Source organism: Scatophagus argus, chromosome 16, assembly GCF_020382885.2.
Source record: "Scatophagus argus isolate fScaArg1 chromosome 16, fScaArg1.pri, whole genome shotgun sequence".
Lineage (NCBI taxonomy): Eukaryota > Metazoa > Chordata > Actinopteri > Scatophagidae > Scatophagus > Scatophagus argus.
In genome coordinates, this window is record NC_058508.1 from 21940736 (window position 1) to 21961872 (window position 21137).

A 21137-nucleotide genomic window follows, 5' to 3' on the forward strand; every position below is an offset into this window, starting at 1 on the left:
ACAGATGAAAAGCTTCACGTGTTTTAATTGACAAAACATTTGCATAGTTTATGTTTTCTGTAACAACATGGCGATGGTTTCAGATGAATGAACACAAAATATATTACTCCACCGTGTAATTTTCACACATTTAATGTAAAACGCGAGAATCCAGCATAAGGTTGATAAAGTGCTAATGCTTGGACACAGCGAGCCTCCTACCTGTTCCACTGTGTTCAGACTGCAGTACAGGTGAGTAATACTACAGCACGTGCGTGTTGTTCCTGTGAATATGCTTGGCAGCTTGTTCAGACACGACTATGTGAATAACTTCTACTTATCTACCACCAGTGCAATAAGACAGTCTGGACCTGAAGACCAGCCTGTGATCTCTTCTAAATGTCCCTGTGCAGGAAAATGTCTTCGTGAGTTGGACACTGGAGACAGAGCTGCTCTGAGGCAAACTGTCAGCATCGATCGACATCGTGGATCCATACTGACTGAGTCTCTTTTAGGGATCTTATTGCATCTGTGAGCCAACATTCGGGTTTCTCTCCAGAGAGTTAAGGAAAAGAACCAGCTGTCAGTTCAAACCGTGCACAATGTTGGCTTTGTAAACCAGCAGGTTGTCCACAAAACCGTGTCTTTCAAGTGAAGACAAGCCATCTTAGTTTTCATAGTGACGAGAAGAAACCGTCGCTCAGGTGTTGACAGGTGGACAGAAATGACTGAGGTCTCATGTCCACCGTTCAACCCGATTTAACCATAAAAATCCCAACGAGATTTAATTCAGCCAGTGAGATTGTTTCTGTCTCAGAGCAGCTCTGACAGCCTGCAGACTAAATATGATCATCTGTTTGCAGAACAGTCCAACATTTATGGCAAACATGCCTGTTTTCCGTCAAAGCAACAGTCAGACGACACAGAGACGCACGCTGGACGGCTCGATGAGAAAACACGTCTTTGGGCGGATTGTTCCCGGTCAGCAGTCAGAGGGGTCGAGGCCGATGCAGACCGGCCATCTCCGGGCTCAGAGCTGGACTGTGTGTTGCCTTCGAGGGACTCCAGTTTCCCAGAGAAGCCTGGACGGCCTTACGATGAGCCAGTCTGTGTGTAATGGAGAATCCAGCGTTCCCCTCCAGCTGAGACAAAACCACAAGCACCTGTCTGAGAGAGAAACAAAACCTCATTCACATCCATGTCTGCTGCGTGATGTTTCTGCTGCTTTCGCTTATTTTGTGAGCTGTTGAGGTTCTGTATTTTCCTCACGAGCAGCGAATGTACCGCTTCACTGTGGCTGTTGTGCACGTGGCAAATAAAGACAAACCGCAGCCTCCTCAGTCTTTCCTACAGAGCTGCGATTTCATGACTCGCTAGCGACCAAAAACCTCATCCAAAGGAAAAGGAGAACCTACAAGAACCCAGAGGCTCCTCCTCCTCCACCACCCACTAACAGGAGCTGTGTCTTTGTAGAATCATCCTGCCTTTTGTTCTAATGGAGGCTCGCTTGATGAAGAAACTCTGAATCAATCATTTCTGTTTTAAACATCACTAGAAGGAGAACCTGTTCTGCTCCTGTGGTTGGATACGCACACTATCTGCCTGCTCTGCATCGGAAACCTCCAACAGACCAGTATGCTCCATCGCTAACACCACCCGCAGACAGGATTTCACCTCATTTTGTCTGACAAATCGCTAAGAAGCCAACACGTCCGGCTGTTTCGTCTTAACAGCCGGACGTGAGACAGTTTCTCTTGGGGGACGTCTTAATAAATCATGAGTAAGTTTGTCTCGGTGCGACGTGGTGAGCGTTCGGCGGTGCCGTGGCGAACCTGTGCAGAGGAGGGATGCTGTCGATGGCTTTGAGGCTGCTGCGCGTCGACACCACGTTGAAGCTGTCGCTGCAGTCGCAGGACACATGGAGGTGATGTCTGGGGTGTCTGTTTTCCACCATGACGATGAGCCCCGCCCAGCCGTGGGTCAGGTAGTAACATGTCATCCCCTCTCGACCCTGATGAACCATTCAGATCCTTTACTGCAGTAAAAGTACTAATACCACACTGAGGGAATACTACAAGTAAAAGTCCTACATCCAAAACAAACTGAGGACGACTCAGTGAACGCAGCACTACCTCGTGTCTCTCTCCTTTAGTTTCCGTCAGCTGGATGATGGCGTCGGCGATGGTCGTGTTGGAGGCCGTTACCTGCTCCACCATCACCAGTCTGGAGCTGTAGACTGCCAGCATGTAACCTGGCACCTCCGATCTTGCTGAAAAACACACAGCATAATGAACAGCAAAATCCACTTCAGCTCTGCATTTATCAACCTGCTAAAAGTGACACTTTGGATTTCAAAAGGCAACGTGTAAAATATGTCCAGAAGTCAGAGGTGGCTCAGGGGGCAGCACATCACCACAGGAACTGCCAGCTGCTGTCAGCTCAGTCGGCTGACTGCAGCCCGGCTGGACGGCAACCTCGAGTCGTACGACAAAACTGCATTTTTCTTGATGCTGGAGTTCTTACTTGTCCCCTCTGTGACTCTGGTGTGCCAGTGGTTAAAAGCGCAGCACAGCACAGCATATTCGCCAGGCTCCAGCATGACGTCGCAGCCCACAAACCTCCTCACCGAGCGCCGGCTGTGAGCCAGCAGGCGACCCAACGCCAGAGCACCTGAGCTGTCGAAGGAGACCCGAAACACCAACACACACAAGTCCAGCAGGTGGCTCTCTGCCGTGTCCCATCGCCTGAGGACACAGGAGGAGGAGGGGGGACATGTACTTTACTCATGGATCAGTCTGCACTCGATTTTACCTCATTATTTCTGTATTGCTCTTTATTTTCAATCTCACAAGTCTCTTCTTCACTAACAATATTGTTCTAATAATATTGTTAATATTGAAATATTGTTCTTGTCTTTATCTAAAATTTTCTACAGGACATGACATGGACAGAGTGAAAGGTGTGGAGTAACCTGGCTGAAAGGTTTCTGATTTTATTTTAAAATAATCACTCAGCTGGGCTCTAAAATGTTCACAACTTGCCTCAATCTGAAAAGATCAAAAGATAAGAGGATATTTAGCCAACACGAACAGGAGAAATGGAAATGATAACAATTAACAGGACCTCTGCATATAAATGTCTAAATATTTACAAAATAAAAAGCTGAATGTCAAAGCTGCTTCAACATCCAATACTGTTCAAGTTTGCTATCAGTGAAAGTTGAAAACGTTGTAAAATTAGAGTCCAGTGTTGTTAAAAACTATTAAAAATACATTCAAATAATGCAAAAGCCACAACATAAGTTTTTCTCTTAAAGTGTCAACCTAACACTTCAATCTCAGACATTCTCAGTGTTTGCTCTCTGATTACTTCAACACTCGTCTTCAGTGTTAACAAACAGAATCAGCCCAAACTGACCAATCACAGCTGTCGGACCTGCAGCAAACCTTCCTTAACACCAGCACACCATGTTGTCGCTCAGTGTTGTTAAATAAAGATTTCTGTGTTGCACTGTGTGATGCCCCACCTGCTGCCCTGCTGGAATAAAACCAGCTCCATGGCCGTTCGCTCCAGCACCGTGATGGACGTCACCGTCACCGGGACGTCGGCCCCTCGAGGGAAAACACCTGGTACTCGAACCTCCTGCCAGTCTGAATGAATCTTACAGATATCCACCGAGTCAAAGTACCTGCCAAGGTTCAAACACACACCCACAGACGTGTGAACACACAACATGGGAAACTATCATCGATATAAACCAAACATGTCTTAGTTTATACCTGATGAACTCCCAGAAGTCCATCCAGAACAGGCCGTCCTCAGCTCGATGGGCGCAGAGCTCCCTCTTCAGGTGTGGAGGCCAGTTTGGCCAGTCGTCCGCCCAGGGTCCAGTCCAGGAGAAGCGACCCCACGGGTTCCTCAGCTGCAGTAACCTGAAGCACATGTTAGGTTCTGCATGAAGACAAGTCTCAAGATCTCAAGATCTCAAGATGCAGTCCCTGCAGGCTGAAAGAGAGTAAAGGTGTTCCGAGGTTTCCAGACGTTATGCGTTAGAGTTGCTTTGCTGCTGACCACAATAAGCATTAGCAAACGTAATCATTTTCTAAACAAATCAACATTATTATCACTACCAGTTCTAGTATTTTGGAGTACTGTGGTGCTGCTTGTTGTTTGTCTGAGCCGTGTTGCCGTACCCCAGCAGAAGCCGACATTTTGTTGCTGAGTTACTCTGAACGTATCAGAATGTGGTGACATTAATGGTGATGATAAGAAAGGACAGATTACAGGTGAAGCATCTTCATCCACCTGCACATTTCATTTGGATGACAAAACAGACGTGAATCGTCACCTGTGACCGTCAACGTCTCTCACATCGAGGACAGAGTAGGCGTGTCGTGGACGTAGACCCAGGGACTCGTACTCAGAGTCGTCCACCTTCATGTTACCGCCTCCACAAGATGCCCCCATCAGGAAACTAACAGCAAAAAAGAGCTTATTCTTTGACCAGATTAAAATGAAACACCAGCCTCCCCCACACTGTCTCCTGACGCTCACCCGGCTTCTTTGGAGCTCAGCATTTTGGCCCAGATGAGGTCTGTGTCAATGGGTTCCTCCTTGGGGTTGGTGGCACTGAGCTGGAGGGCCAGCGACTCGCAGGGGGCCCCGGTCAGCGTGGACAGGCCCTCGATGGCACGACCTGCCTGCAGGGCAAAGTAGGAACCGTGGAGCTTGGCCAGCGCTTTTTCAATCAGAGCAACCCAGAGCTGCTTCCGCTGGGCCTGGAGGGCGAAAGGACAGGAACAGTGAGGCTAAAAATCACCACGGGCGGGTTTGATTTTCTATCTGTTCTCTGTAATCTCATCCAGTATCACGAACAACACATCTCATCCCCTCCACGCCACCCTGGAGTCGTGTCGGAGCACATTCAGCCGTAGACTGACAGCACCGAGGAGCACCTCAGAGCGCCACAGGAGGTCTTTCCTTCGCAGGCTGGGCTGTGGACATACTTGCACCATCGCTGTTCTACGATATCTTGAGCAAAATGAGTATCAATCCTGCTGCTGTTTATCAAGCTGCTGTTTGGCTTTAATCTGTTCTGTAACTGTAAAAAGTCTACCATAATGTGCTCTTTGAAGCAACCTCTACAACAACAAGGATTAATAAAGTTTCATCCTATCCTTCATTCTAATTTGTCTTTAATATCTTTAGAATATTATTATCCAGTTGGTTTTATCTGAATTCAAAGGAATCTTCTGTCCCTGTTTTTTCTGTCCCCTTTATGTGTCTTTTCTCTGTCCTAAAGCACTTTGAGCTGCATTTCTTGTATGCAAGGGGCTGCATTGACAAAGTTTATTATCAGCAGCCGAGCGTTTGCGCCTGAACGTTTCACCTGAGAGAAGAGGAGGTGGCAGCTCTCGTCACACGGCAGCATGTCGTCCACCAGCACTGTGGTCCACGAGCCGTCTTTGCACAGACGCACCTGATAGGCTCCCTCTGGACACAGCGAGCGAGTCACCATCACTTTCTCCACCAGCTCGGGACGCTCGGCCAGAACAGCCAAGGCACTCAGGAACCTGTTCTCCAAAACATTCAGACACACGGTGTAACTGCACTGGATCCATCCGGAGGACGTCCACAGGAACACAGCTGAGCCAGCAGTCAAACCTGCAGGGCTCTGACACTTTAAGACTCTAAGTGCACTGTAATCCCTGGGAATAAAGAATCAAAGTCAGCAGAATGAACAGGTGAACGTGTGGATTCAGCAGGAACTGTGTGCACTCTGTGCGGTGGAGCTGGCTCACCAGCAGTTACCCAGAAGTCCTTGCAGGATGTCAGAGGGGCGAGGCGTGCGGAAAACAGTCCACTTTACCGCACGCTCTCTCAAATTACAGCAGTTGATTTCTTGAGGACGAAGCCACTTTTTGACACGGTGCTGGACACTGTCGTCCACTGGGAAGCCTACAGACTTTGGCCCGGGAGGGAAGCTGTCATCCACGAACGTCACTGCGTTCTGGGAAACAAAGTGAATCAAATCGCAGAAAGAAATGAACCAGACTTTCTGATGGAGACCCACTGAGTTACTGATCAACATTCCAGCTCAGCTTCATGAATGCGGAAGAAAATCACAATTTTCATCAAACTTTTTAACGTTATACTACTAGTGGGGAAGCAAGACAGTGAGCATGATTTCACAAACCGGACCTGCGGATGATGTGGTTTTATTGTTAGAGTGGATCAGACGTGGGCAGGACTCAGCTGAGGGTCACCAACATAAAGAGCTTTGAGTGGTTGCTGGTAAATGTCGCTGTGCACTGTACTTCTATGTTAACTTAATAAGCTCACTCAGGGAGGCAGACATGTCTCAGTTAGCAGTGTGCTGCTGGCTTCAACGTTAATTCTGTGAGTGTGAACCGGAGTGGTGCACAAACCTCTCTGCAGAAGCTGACGATGTTCTCCCACAGCTGCTTGGCCTCTCCTTCGTCGCTCTGTCGCAGCACCTCCACCAGCGTGCTCTCCTTCCTCTTTGGGGACTGGGCTGCTGGTTTCAGCTGAGTGACGGGTTGCTGGGGAGTGTGGCAGGCCAGGCAGTGTTTGGCTTTGACCTTGTTAATGAGGGTGCACGCAGGACACGACCAGTCCTCTGTCCTGTTAACGGGGACGACACCTGCTGGAAACCACGCGGAGGCGCCTGGCGCAGGGGACAGCGGAGACACTTCCTCCTTCAGGATGCTGAGCCGCCGACTGGACGGGAGCTCTGATTGGACGGACAGATGTGAAACGGCGAGTGTCGACGGAGAAGGACTTATGGTGTGTGTTTGCCTGAGGCAGACGTCTGGAGGGGGAACTTCTCTGCGACTGCAGGGCACAGGATTATTCTGACCTGAAGACGCCACGCTGAGCACCGAGGAGCTTGTGTGTGGATATGAAGCTTCCACTGGCAAACATTCTCCTCGTGTTGATATGGAAAGAGAGAGCGGCCCCGCCACACAGTGTGGCTGCTGCCCTCCTGCCTGATCGCAGACTTCAGGCACCAGCAAGGCGTCAGCAGGGATCTGGGGCAGAGACAGTTTGCGTGGCCCACCACAAGCAGAGCAGGACATGGAGGTAGGGGTGTTCTGCAGAGTGCACCTCAAACAGTCCCAAGTCACGTTGTTTTTATCTGCGTCTGCGGCCTGGTTTTCATTCTGCAGCCTGCACGGCTCAGTCAATGGCGTCCTCAGGGGGCCCGAGCAGCTGCTGGAGCGCTGGGGCCGGGGCTGGTCTTCAGAGGAGGCCCGGGGTCGGCCCCGAGCTCCGACATAACCACACAGAGAGCAGGCCGGGCTGCCGGGGGAGTTGGCCAGCGTACAGCGTGGACAGGACCAACGACTGTCCTCCCCGCTGGGCCCGAGCCACATCCAGCGGGCGTCGGACGTTCGCCGAGGGGCTTCGCAGATGGAGCAGCGGGGGGCGCCGGCAGCATTAAGGAAAGTGCAGCAGCCACAAGCCCACTGGCTCCTCTGCAGGGGCATCGACCCGGAGGAAAAGCTGGACAGAAAACACGCTGGAGTCACATCATGTTGTTAGATCATAATATTCTTTACATTCATTACACGTATGCATAAACAGTGTGTGTCTGACGTGGCGTGGGGGCAGCTGCGGGGTCATGGGAGTTGTTGTCTTCATTGTGATGTGAATCAGGCAAGTTTTAAGGTTTTTAAGTCTCATGAGTCCCCCTCATAACTGATGAATATGAGGTTTGAATTTATACCAGAAATGGGCACTTAATCAAAAATAAAGGGATTCTGATTCTGATTATTTCATAATGGGCCCTGGAGGAGTTTTGTGGTTCACTGGAACAGTTTTTTAGCAGATACTTAAACTCCGATGTGTCCAGAGAATCGCTCAGGGATGAGGACTTCAGCTTGTAGTGAAGTAAAAAAAGCATCAGAAGTGTCTTCAGCTGAACTCTGGTTTTATGTAACGGCAAAATCCCAAGAGGAGAGAAGGAGGAGGAAGCCGTGAGGATGAGGAGAAAATCCAAATATAAATGGGTGCATTAGCAGTTTGTTCAGTTTTCTACACCCTGTGGTGGCTGGGAGGAGAACATTAAAATGCATGAATATGGAAATGATTCAAAAAGCTGCTCTACAGAAACAACATAAACTGCAATTCAGCTGCTCCCTCACAGACGCTGATTGATTCCACAATATTTATGACTTCTTACTCTCCTTGTGTGTTTCACCAGTGAGATGAGTTCAGAGTGAGTTTGGTTCAGGATGAGGTTCATGCTCCTCACGGTGCTCCACTGTAAAACAGATGATCCGTGAGCTGGCATCCAGAGGAACATTTAGCCTCGAGGAGCCAGTGGGACATCAGTGTGGAGGCTGGCCCACATTTTCATTTTCTAAGTGGCTTTGGCATCACGCCTGAAACTCCCAGCCCAACCAGGAGGTTACCACAGTGCAAACTGTCTCTAAGATGGAGGAGCTTGTGTGACGCAGAGCTCAGCTACAGCCGATAAACCCCGCACGCCTTTAACTTCACGCTTACATCTGGCTGTTGTTCTGAACACCTGCTGTGTTCCTTTTCCATAAAAATGAATTCTGACATTTGTTTCACAGCAGAGCTTCAGCTGATCTTTAACATTTAAATAAAGAATACAATGAATTATGGGATTTTTCTTAGTTTTAATATTTGCCATGTTTTGTTTGCCATCCATCTTAAAGACAAAATCTAACAATCTAAATTTAAAAATAATGAAAAAAAATTTTCATCTGTTTATTTCACTCTTGCTTGATTGTTGGTTTTCTGGTTTGGTTGTTTTATTCTTGATTTTTTATGTAAAATGTTATATATAAAATAGTAAAATACATAGTTTGAAATATGCAGTACAATACTGTACATGAAGATGGAGAACATGAGAGCTCCCCCTGGTGGCTGGCTGCAGTACAGCTCATAAGCTCCTCCCCCTCCATGTTAGCAGATGGGACACGAGCCAAACGTATTGATGTGTTGTATGTAGCAGCATGTGCTCATTCAAAAACACAACACGATGCTTTCTGAAAACACCCGAATGTATTTGAGTCTTTCCGTCTCTGCTGTAACACGTGTGAAATGTGAAAGTGAACTTTTCTGCACACTTGACATTCACATTAACTTCCTGTATGGGAGATGACAGGAAGTGACGTCTGACTCACAAATCACTGCAACTGCTGATTTTTCATTTTTGAAACTCTTCTCGAATTCGCCTCCTTTTTTATTTATTTTGACATCACTTTTGGGTGCATTTTGATCTTTAGCCATCGGACGAGCTGTGGGCGATCCGCAGAGCGACATTCCCTGTGGTCAGCTCGGGTGAGCGTTTCCAGACGACCGTCTACCGTTCGGTCACCAGGGATTTTCCTGGTCGCGTTACATTTCCTGTCAGAGCGTAACTTGAGTCCTGCCAGGACCGAGTCTGGTGGAGCCTGGGACAGAGTGGCAGCAGAGGAGACTCACACCAGACAGAACATACACAGCATGTTAGACAGAGATGCAGTAATTATCAATAATAACTCAGGAAAGGCTGGGGTTTACTGTATATCGACCAGTTCATGAAAAATTCATGGCCATGCTCGAGTCCGGGGCGTCCACTCAACTGTAGATGAGAAATTAAGCAGCCATCACACTTAAGGTGTAATGTGTGGCCTTCTAACATTAAAAAATCATAATCACTCAGTTTTACATTTAACAAACAAAGTGGCTCTGCGTCCCAGGAAGAAAAACCCAAACTAATGCACAGATTTATTTATCTCACAGTTTCAGGGTGCGTTTCAGTCTTATATAACCAAATTTTCTCTTACTGATGTCCACAGACTCTCAGTGGAGATGATGACATGTACATGTATATATATATATATATATATATATATATTTTTTTTTTTTTTTTTCTCTTGTAAATATTTTATTCTTCCTTTTATTATTATTATTGCTATTTTGTATTTTGTATGGTGCACAGGACAGAGAAAAATCCGGAGTCAAATTCCTTGTATGGTCACACATACTTGGCAAATAAAGCTGATTCTGACCATGTATGTACACAGACTTAAATGGACTGCGACCCCCAGGGCGCCGCTGCGAAGCCGTTTGGACGAGTGTTTTCACCTCCAGGAACTGCAGGGATTCTGTCCCAAGTGAAGGACTCTGAGTATCAGAGTGAGTAAGATGCAGCAGCAGATAAACAGGCCAATTAGTGGAGTGCTGGCAGTGAGGAGAGAACTGAGCCTGAAGGCAAACGCTCTGAATTTACACATTTAGCTCAACTGCAGGAAGCCGAGCCCTGATTATGTGAAATGTTGAAAATGGTCCAGCTTGTCCCACAGCTTTATGAATCTGCCTCAGAAACAGATGAGAGGACAAAGGAGGGAGACTGGAGGGAAATAACACGAGAAACGAGTTTCTGGTGAGTCCAGAGATCAGTCGCAGCTTGAGCCAAACACAAACGCGACCACACGCTCAGTCAGAGCGCCAGGCGGCTGAACAGTTGGGAAAGTTTTGCTTTGTTAGCTCCTGTGTCAGAAGAGATTTTTTTTATAAAATCTAATCTTCAGCTTATCAAGCTTCAAGGAAGACTGCAGTGAAGATCTAATGCGTGAGAAGATCCATGACAATAAGATCACTGAGGTGAGTAACTGATTGATCACTTTGCTGTAATTGACGGACTGCAGTCGCTACTCATCCTCCTCCGGTAAACCCCGATGCAGTCCACGCTTTACAAATGTTCGGGATGACAGACTTTAGGTTTTGGAGTTTTTTGGACTGCTGGTACTTGGACAGTGTTCAGACTGCGGGGGCGGACAGGTGAACTCTCTTACCTGCGCTCTCGGTGCCTGCTGGGTCTGGGAAGCTGCCGAGGGATGGAGGTGCTTTGGCTGCTCCTCAGACATCCCATGATGGGGGAGGGGGGCAGAGCTGCACCCCGGGGCGCGTCGCCCTCGACCTCCTCGGCGAGAGAGGAGGTGGAGCCTCCCATGATGCAGCTGGCTCAGGTGGAGGCAGGCGGAGCGTCAGGTATCTGCCGGTGACAGAAGTTTCAAACGTTTCAAATATTCTCACACCTGATTAATTGTTTCAGTCGTTTTTGATGGAGAAATATTCTGCAAATCCAACGTCTCAAATTTTGAAGATTTAAAGCTTTTCTTTGTCATAAAATATTTTGGGCTTTTAGACTTCTGGAACAAGCAATACAAAACAACAGAACAAGCGTTTTGTGTTAATACCTTCATTAAGAGTACTCGCATTAAGCGTCAAAACAGCTTCAGCGTAACCCAGATTTTGCTACGTTAATCTGTGAAGAGCTTATTCTTATGACAACTGGAGCAATTTACATTTTAACAACAAAAATGCAAAATGTTGGGTATTAAAATATTTTTGTTGATGTTTGTTTGATTTGTATTAAAGTTTGAGTCAGAATCTCAGGCCACAGAGTTTTACATGTCAAACAATCATGTATAGATTTAACATTCATGCTGCTGTTCAACATCTGGTCGTGACATCAAGAAGAACAATCAGGCTCATCTTTTAAGCCAGCGTGGACAGGAAGTCTCAGACATCTTTATTTCCTGGACAAGTGGGTGAAAATAATCTGCTGAGAGAACAACAGAAGCTCCAGAGCAGCAACACGATGGACTCTGCTCTAAACTCTGCTTCTCCCACCTGCTGTTTCCAAGGTCAAGACTGAACTCTCAGTCTGAAATCATCTGTAAGATCTGATTCATACTTTTCATTAACGCTGCAATATAACATCATACTGCTGTCATATAATACTCAAAGCAGAGAGTTTGGACAAACTCAAGTTCAGCTAAATCTGCCTTCCTCTTTAATAAAATGCTTTTGACCTCAAACTGAGGACTTCTTTTATGTAACCACTCGTATGTTTACTTAATCAGCGCTGGCAGGGGCACATTAACAGTAACAATGAGTGACATTGCTCAGACGTTTGACTCAGACGAGGTACAAACAGATGTCACGTCTTGCTTATTCTTGGTATCTGCTCGCTTCAGCTCCCTCCCGCTCACTCCACAGTTTTGTCCTTGAACAAGGACTTAAAGTCAGTCTGATAACATCGGGAGCTGCAGCTTCACATGTGTGTGATACACACACGCTCATCGGAAGAGTACGGTCCCTCCTGAAAATCCCATAAATTTGGAAAATCAAAATCTCATCTCACGCTGTCTGCTTCTGAATGATAAAATACCAGTCAATACATTCAAAATGTCAAGAATTAAAACTGAACAAACACTCTCTGCGGTTCAAGAATGCATGCATGCAAGTGGATTCCTTTGTACCTCAATGCAGATGCACCCCTGCTGATACTGAAGTTGACACGGACTTCAGGTAGCCTGGTGCACCTGCAGCACAGCTGACTGAAAGAGAGGCTGCAGACATGAACAGCAGCACAGTGAAGGAGCTGACGTACCTGCAGACTGCAGAGCGAACACGTCGTGCACGAACCAGACGGATGTTCCTGCCAGCTGTCCGAGATCTCCATGTATCCTCTTCAGTTTAAGCCCTGAGATGCACAGTCACCAGCTCTCCGCTCACCATCACCGTCAAGTCACCGCAGATACCGTACACTTCCTGTCAGGGAATTCAAAATAAAACTCCTATGGGCCACATGGTTGGCAACATTTTAAAGATTAAGAATCTTCATCACTGGTGACCAAAAGCACAAAATACTAAAAGTCTGGTACAGAGGCACCAGCTGAGTGTCCTCGCATACATAAATCTGATATATGACAAAATAAGCAAACCAGGAATCCTGGTTTTAAAATCTGGCACAAGTGAATTTTTAATTGATTAGTCCTGATTTACAGCATAGTTGTATTTGTATCTTCCCTGAGAGGAAATTCTGATCTACTGTAACCAGACCAAACTGATTTTAGTGTTTATTTCTGCTGTTTGTTTAGAAGTATATGACAGAAATAATTCATGTGAGACCTAGCAGTGTATTGAGTAAATTTATACTGATCAATTTAAGTGACTAAATTAAACGACCCAGCAAAGTTGAACTGGCAGAATGCCGCTGATGTTTGTGAAACAATACACTCTTACGTATTCAGTTCACTGAGAAGATTCTTTATTCTTACAAATTTAGTACAAATTTAGTTTAATAAATGATTTGGAGAAATAATGTGCAAAACTAGTATTAATTTAACTTTCTGTGGATCTGTGAGTACTGATTAGAATCGACCAACAATCAGACACATCTAGAAAGAATTTCATTAATGCACTTCATTCATCTCCTACAAAGTCATTTCGGGCTTACTGTATCAGATAGCCCGGGCACAGTAAACTGGGTTCGGTTGCTTGTGTCTACGGTGGGCCTCCGTCTCTTCGGGCATGTTGTTGCTTTTATTTTGAAGGAAATCCCGTGCAAACGTTTTCCGGTGGCTAACTGTGGCTAGCTTGGTCCAGTTCTCCTTCAGCTCGCTGCAGGACAGCGTTTTTCTTTACGTCGCGGACACTGCCAGGACAGGACACCGTGCAGCAGGCGGGACGAATCGACCTCTTACCTGGTCGATATGAATAACTGTTCCCCCGGCACGATTCATGTCCGTCCATTTCCGTTTCCTCCACCAAACTAAACATGTTGTCCGGTTTATCAGTTGTATACACTGTAAAATATGAGATTAAGCACTCATCAGCCTTTAACTAGCTAAATTCCCCTGTTTTACCACAGTATATTGCTTTACAGAGGTCATTAAAATGTAGTGTCAGAACAAACAAACAAACAAACAAACAAAAACCGAACGTTAGTTTTAAACCTCTCAAGTTGCCTGGCGTACTGGCGCTAAATAGAGAAGTAAGATGTAACCTGAGTGGATTTTAAGTGTTAATTCATCAGTTTTTAAATTCATTAAAATCTCTAACACTAGCAAAACTTTGATAATGTTAAGGTTGATTTGAAGATTGAGGCCTTTTCACAAGTTAGAAATTTGCTCATGTTTAAGTTATCTCCGTATCTTAAATGCTGGATGCTAACAATGTATCCGCTCATTTAGCTGTAGCTTACCTTTATCCTGTTTTACAGCCCTATTAAACTGTATGTTAGTCCGGACTTTTCCCCGCCATTTCCCGAAATTCTAATGGTTGCACTAATGGTCAACAATTCATTTATTTGTTTACTAAATTTTGTATCGTTAATATAAATGTGTACAGCGATAACTTCAGTTATCGAATCAGCGTAGTGAAATAAAAAGCGTAACATTCCTCTGAAACCAGGGGCGTGTCCACACTTCTTTGACTGGGGTGGCCCAAGTGGGGCACTGAATTATGCAGGGGTGGCAGGAAGTACATGGGCATGCACACATACACCAGAAAAGTATTATTTTCGTCTTGCTCATAAATTATTATTATATCATTACTGTATTACTGTAATATTATATTTTCCTATATTTCTGTGTTTATATTTTTATTTTGTTTTTGCATTTCATTCATTTTATCCACTTATAATAATTTATTTAAAAGCAACAACAGAGTGAAGCAATTCAAATATATTAAAAAGCATCCATACTTTATTCTATAAGTCCTCAAGAGGTAACTACACCTCAGAAATCAGGCCACACACAAAAGAAAGCAAAGCACATTCAACAGTACTTAGTTGGTTCAAACATCCCGCCTCTCATTGGGCAGACAGCCAATCAGACTTAAACTGATGAAGTGACCAATCATGTTTCAGACTGTATATCTCAACTGTAATACACACTCTGAAAACACTGGTATAGAAGTCACATTCACTGAAAGGTGGTTTGTCTAGTTCAATGACAAAATGTTTCCCTTTAAAACTGTACAAATGTGATTAAAATCAACAGTGAAGCATCAGGCTAACAGAAACAAGACTTTGCAGCAAGTTCATGATCATTCATAAAACTCTTAAAATGTCATCCATGTAACATAAAGAGTCACAGCCATCAACGCAAATGGACTCACTCAGATTAGAGTCAGGTTCAGAATCTGATTCTGGATTTAAAGAAATGCTCATTTTTAAAGAAAATCTAATACTGACTATCAGTGAGGACAACCACAATATAAATCTGTAGGCAAACAACCGCTGAGGATGGATGATAACTTATCTATTTGTAGATCTTTATGCAGCACTTAAAATGTAGAGCGAGTTATTTCTTTCTTTGTGGAAAAAACATCTGCATCCGTTTGTCTCTGTGATGTAAGGGTTCATTTGTGATCGGATCACAAACGGACACACGAGACGCAGGTGGAGACGCATCATAATGCCAGGTGTGAACTGAGAGGCTTAAAGCTGTCTGCCTGTGATCGGATCACCCAGGATGCTGACTCCAGGCGTGAACAGGCTCAAAGAGACCAGGAGACTGTGAAGCTCACCACATGGGCTGCTGTAGCGTCTGTCTGTGCTGGTCTACGACAGCAGAACTGACATGAGCTTAATATGATTGATTAATATTACACTTTTCCCCCTTGATGTTTATGGCAGATCGAGCTCACGCGACACTTCATCACAAGAGGCCTGGTCACATTAACCCCGTCTGAATGGGGCTTCAGGCTCTGCTGTGCCTCACACTTCATCCGCCTCAGCTGCTCTTTCAGATGAATTTACTCCAAGGTACAGCAGAGGCTGATGGGAGTTGTGGTCTTTCACTGCAGTTTAGAGATTTTAGAGTTTTGTCTCGTAATGAGCTGAAATGTTTGGCAGATGAAAGTTTGGACTTTTTGGCTGGAATAGAAGAAAATTCAGCCTCTGGGGAACACGAATTTCTGCACTAAATTTGTGTTTTTATTTTGTTTATTCACCGTGGACCAAAGTGTTGGAACGGAGATAAAGTTCACCGTGTGTTCTGATGAATTAGAACATTCAACAGATTTGTGGTTTTGTGAAGGCACTGAGAGTCCATCTGCAGGCTTCTTCTTCTATGGTCCTTTTCTCCAAACTTCCTCTCCAGAAATATAAGTGGCTTGGATTTCAAGGGCATCGTTGAGCAAAACAAGGTCTGCAAAAGATTTGTGTGTATTAGGTGAAGTCAAACACAACAAACATGATCAGCATCTGAAAGTCAGTAAATCCTGACCTGCGTCTGAACCGTAGTCCAGGTTCCCCTTCCTGTGGCTGATACCCAGGAGCTGAGCAGGATGGAGCGTGGCCGCTTCCAGAGCCTCCTCTACACTGCAGCCTGTTAACGCACACAGTTCATCACTTTCACTCAGTATCTCTATAAGACAGTTTTATTTTTCTGTCGCGTCTCCACTGGTCTTAGCAGAATACCTGAAGCCTGTCTGAAGTGTCGGACGCACATGTCCATCGTGGCTATGCTGCCGCAGAGGGTCGTAGTGCCTGACAGACAGGAAGAGGGAAATCACAGTGGAGTTCAAAACACACATTTATCAGTGAAATAAGACTGATGGGAGGAAAACTATTCGAGGTACACTCATTCAAGTGTGTTACTTTTTATTGATGGAAAATGTTTTACTGTAATTCAGAACTGAAAGTGAGACCTGCCACGTAAGCGTGGAGACCCTGGATCTCAATGACCTGCTGGCCCAGAGTGTGACGGCCCGGGGGAAGACCCATCGCTGTGATCGCATCCGTCACCAGCACCAAACCTGAAACACAAACAAACACGAGGAAGTATTCAGCATCTTCACTCAAGCACAAATACTGCATGGTAAACATAGAAATGTATTTTACCTCCAGCTTCATCATGTCTAATATAGTGGGGAGGGAAACTGAAGGAGGGTTTGGTGAAAGACATCTTGAACGGTTTTTAAGGCCTCCCTAAACACCCTGAAAAAAACCCCAAAAGCCTGAACAAAGAAAATACCAGCTGTTACCCTCACTGATCACAGCTTATTGGGTGTACTGGGGCGTAAAAGGTGCTCGTTTTCAGCTGGGAGCTCCAACTGTACACACCACAGAACAAACACGCTATCACTTCAGCTAACGACGCGTCCAGACTGGATCATTTCTAAAATCTGCTGCTGCACTGGAGCTGAAAATGGAAAGTAAACTTCAGAAACGCGCTTGATTTATTCACAAAGGCTGATGAAGGAAATGCTGAATGAGCGATTGTGTTGAATCACATAAGCTCTACAGGAAGTGACATCAGCATTCTCAGGGCTTCCACTGACCAAAAGGAGCAACTCAGAAAATATGGACAGAATTTGAAGGTTGCACCAAAAATACAGGGGCAGCACGTCACCAGAGTAACCAGCTGCTGTTCGCTGTAGTTATCTTTGGCTGTAGCTATAGCTACTGTTAGCTCGGTTACAGCTGACTTAAGTGCGTCTGGTCCTCAACCTCAGATCACACATGGCATCACGGCGGCCAGTTTGACAACAGAAACTACAGGAACACTACAAGACTATCAGGCTATTGCCTCTAGAGGTACAAAGTGGTATTACAGACAGGATGGGCTAGCTGGTTAGCATGCTAACTTCAGTGGATATCACAATACAACACAGAGGCGTCTCTCACATGACGTCAACCTTGCTGTTTCTTCGCATTCCGATGATGATGTTAGTTCAGTTGATGAATGCGTTAAACTAAAACTGGAAGCTGTCCTCTCTGTGCTTCAAAGGTAGAAACCACCGACCTGAAGGGTGGGCTCTGTGGGCGATTCGCAGGGCTGCAGGGTTGGTGTGGATCCCGTCAGCTATCATGCCATAGTAGACCGATCTCCCTGCAGGGATCTGATCACTGGTCAGCAGACCCACAATGCCAGGGTCCCGATGGTGGAACTGGATCACGGCAGATGACAAAAGAAGGTGTTGTAGATAATAAATACAACGTAGTCAGCACTAAAAGGAGAGTAAATGTGAATACACGTAATCAATCATGATTTTAGATCGCGATCAATCCTGAAGGCAGAACCAGTTTTTTCATGCGAGTTGAAGAGATCACAGTAGTTATTGTCCTCTTCTGCTTCACATAACCTCACTGTGAATGAACTGCTCCAGTCCTGAGTGTATTCTTCACTCCCACTCGAAAGTGAACACTGGACCCCTTTTCCAAGCCATCGAGTCTTAAGCAGAAACTAAACATGGACTGACAGTTTGGGGTTTCAGTGTAGTTGTTTCCTGTTTTTTCTTTTTTGGAGATTTCTCTCTTTTGAACTCTGAGAACAGCCTCTGCCTCAGCAGCACAGTCTCCTGAGATGTGGAGCGAGCAGATAAACCGCAGACCTCCTGCTCACTTAAGCAGCAGTTTGGTGATAACTGATGTTCTGCTTTCATCACACTGTACTGGGCCACCACTCTGAGTGAGTTTTCTAAAAGAAGTTCATGCAGGGACACGGTGCCCGCTGCAGACTGGATCAGGTCATTGGATCGAGGGTGTGGAAGAGGACCAGGTGGGACTCACAGGCAGCATGGCGTTGAAGAGGTGAGTGATGAACGAGGCTCCGTGCTGAACAGCATCCTCAGCCTGGGACAGGTTGGCCACAGAGTGACCTACACGAGGAAAACATCAACAAGCAGGCGCATCCTGTTTAGACTCAGAGGTGTTCACACATTAACAAACAGACCTTCAGACGGCGCCTTGGAGACGCCACATCAGCCTCGCCGGGGCCTGTTTGTCTGGTTTGACTGGAGGATGCTCACCCAAAGACACCGTGATGCCTCGCTGGCAGAGCTCCCTCACCACCAATTGGCTGCTGGCCAGCTCAGGAGCCAGTGTCACCATGGCAACATTGTCCAGGCTGCCGTAGGCCTCCATCAGGTCCTCCATGCCCCCAGACTGGAAGGTTCGGAGAAACTGCTCGGGGTGAGCTCCTTTCTTCTCCACGCTGATGAACGGACCCTCCAGATGAAAACCTGAGGAGAGAAGATCACAGAGAGGAGATCAAATATATTTAATTTTAAAGGATAAATCTGAAGATAATCGAGTTTGTTTCTACAACAACACCAGCTGAGGGGGGAGCCTGTCTGGAGTGAGGAGGTCATGGACCAAACCCTGATACTGTCCCAGCTTACCAAGGACTCCTGCTCCATGTGCTCCTCCGTTGTGAACTTTGATCTGAGGCAAAACCTGAAACACACATTTTGTTTACGGACAGCTTCATCTCCACAATATTAAAATTCAGACAAGAAAATACATTTTTAAAAGTCAGTGACACACTGATGGAAAGGAATTTAACATTTTGTGAAATAATTTTATTTTGCAGTTTATTTCATGTTTCTGTGCTGTTGACCACACATCCACATATCAGCAGAGTCAGACTGAGGGTCCGTCCCGTCCCCCCGGGGCCCGACTCTCAGGCAGGACATCAGGTTACCTTGTGGTAGACGGCAGGAGGAGACGTGACCAGCGTGGGACAGAAGGACGTCACGCCGTGCTCCAGGATCTTTCTGGCCACAAAGGAAAACCCAGTGCTGACGTCGTCAGAGGGCTGAGAGAAGTCGATGCCGTAACCTCCTGGAGGGAGAGGACAAGAGGCTCCTTCAACTTCACTTTTATGGTTTCACTCATTTTAAAACTGCTGATGTAGCACTGGCTACAATCAATACTCTGCTCTAAATGTTTAGAAAGTGTTGGTTTTTAAACCAGAGCACAAGTTGGCATATTTTGTTTTTCCCCCCAAAGTTTTGTTTACTATCAAAGGAGATAAAAAACAGTGAAGATTCACACTTTAGAAGCTGGTGAGACCGGACTGTAGAATAAATAACGTGTGTGTGTGTGTGTGTGTGTGTGTACCATTGATCTGAACGTCTATGAAGCCTGGGGCGATGATGCTGCCTTCACAGTCCACACGCTTGTCGGCGTAACCCTGCTCATCAAAGAACAGCTTCTCTGGATCTAAAATCCTCCCGTCACGGACCCACAGGTCCTCTCTGCTCACACACACACACACACACACACACACTGAGTACTGAGTACTGGGTGGTGTGGATACTGAGCCTCTGAGCTGCCTGTGTGTGTGTGTGTGTGTGTGTTGTACCTCTGTAGCCGGTGGTCTCTCAGGATCCTGCAGTTGACGAACTGAGTGATGGGGGCGTCGGACACTGACTTGTTGGACGGCATGTTTCTCTTTCTGCTTCAGATGATCAGCACAAACTCACTGAATGCTGTCCATCACTGTCTGAATGCTTTCAACTCAAACTCTGGTCACATCTTACAAACTGCACCTTTAATGTTGCAGCAGGTGAAGGTGAAAGCAGTTTTGACTACTTTATTTTCTTCCGGGGAGCTCATTGATTTCCCCTCTTATGTTATCTTAATCTACTACAACAACCTACTACAATACTACTACAATAAATTTGGTGTTTTAATAAAAACTATGTAACATAACAAAAGTTAGAAACAGGACAAAAACATGAAAGTCATAGTTGTTCTTTTAATTTCCTGTCACTGGATATGAAGTCAAACTATCTTATCACTGAAGCTGACTTTGACCTCTGATCTTCTTCATGCTGTTTCCTGTTAGGAATCTCTTACTGCTGGCTCTGATCCGCTCTCTGCGTGAAAAAATGCACTACACCAAACTCCATCTAGGAAAGTATTAATTTAAGGCTTCCTTAGCTGGTGGCACCGATTTACATACCTTGAAAGGAAAAGAGGTCAGACCTCTGAGAGTTGGTAAAATCCAGTTGACAACTCGGCATGTACTGAATGTACAATACAAGTCTTATTCCAGTAAGATTTAAACTTGTCCAACAGTCACAACGTCGCTCCTCTCCAACAGAAACTCAGGAGCAAAGCGAGGGAGGCTACGTTAATCTACCGTATCTTTAACGATTCCGTATTTTGTTTCAGCGGTTTTATTTTTGCAGAAAAATAACAAAACCAGAGTTTAACAGCGATACTGTACTGGTCCGGTGCCGGTACCGTTCACAGTTCAGCTGAGTCTGTCGAAGAGACCCAGGGAACCGGATGTCATGTGATGAAGCGGAGCTGCAGGTCAGCTGATCTAAACACAAAAAAATAAGTCTGTGCGGTTTGCTGCATGAGTGGTAGAAGAAATACTGACGTCTTTTACTTAATGTTAAAATACACTAAAGTAAAAAAAATACGCCCTTACAAAATAAAAATCCGTTTAAAAGTGAAGTAGTTAAAGTATGAGTGCTTTTAGTGGTGTCAGTGCAGGAAAATGAGATCTGATCGTCTGTGACGTCATATCTGATCGATCATATGAAAGTTCAGTGTCAGAGCAGCCGGAGACACGTTGAAC

The 21137-nt window shown here is 45.7% G+C and overlaps 2 protein-coding genes across 7 annotated transcripts; both read right to left on the reverse strand.

Moving 5' to 3' along the window:
* Positions 1–5: 5 nt before the first annotated feature.
* LOC124072767 (calpain-15-like) lies at positions 6–14325 on the reverse strand. 5 transcript variants are annotated; one of them, XM_046414426.1, is made up of 15 exons: positions 14015–14325; positions 13268–13616; positions 12419–12579; positions 10815–11014; positions 6408–7506; positions 5781–5989; positions 5369–5552; positions 4534–4757; positions 4328–4453; positions 3759–3911; positions 3506–3667; positions 2503–2723; positions 2112–2248; positions 1812–1990; positions 6–1142 (listed from the first exon to the last, which is right to left on the reverse strand). In XM_046414426.1, exons 4-15 carry the CDS (start codon positions 10970–10972, stop codon positions 1010–1012), a joined length of 2985 nt encoding a protein of 994 aa, XP_046270382.1. In that variant the 5' UTR covers positions 10973–11014; positions 12419–12579; positions 13268–13616; positions 14015–14325; the 3' UTR covers positions 6–1009. The 5 variants fall into 5 exon arrangements, 4 of the variants coding, with proteins under 4 accessions (XP_046270382.1, XP_046270380.1, XP_046270383.1 ...); XM_046414424.1 differs by having other exon boundaries at positions 6–1146; positions 14015–14322; XM_046414427.1 differs by lacking the exon at positions 4328–4453 and having other exon boundaries at positions 6–1146; positions 14015–14323.
* Positions 14326–15742: 1417 nt separating this feature from the next.
* amdhd2 (amidohydrolase domain containing 2) lies at positions 15743–20926 on the reverse strand. Of its 2 annotated transcripts, none has more exons than XM_046414432.1 (12): positions 20511–20926; positions 19908–20003; positions 19664–19800; positions 19245–19384; positions 18943–18997; positions 18571–18783; positions 18332–18420; positions 17565–17709; positions 16468–16575; positions 16238–16306; positions 16044–16145; positions 15743–15965 (listed from the first exon to the last, which is right to left on the reverse strand). In XM_046414432.1, exons 2-12 carry the CDS (start codon positions 19988–19990, stop codon positions 15886–15888), a joined length of 1221 nt encoding a protein of 406 aa, XP_046270388.1. In that variant the 5' UTR covers positions 19991–20003; positions 20511–20926; the 3' UTR covers positions 15743–15885. The 2 variants fall into 2 exon arrangements, with proteins under 2 accessions (XP_046270388.1, XP_046270387.1); XM_046414431.1 differs by having other exon boundaries at positions 19908–20000; positions 20511–20924.
* Between the last annotated feature and the right edge of the window lie 211 nt (positions 20927–21137).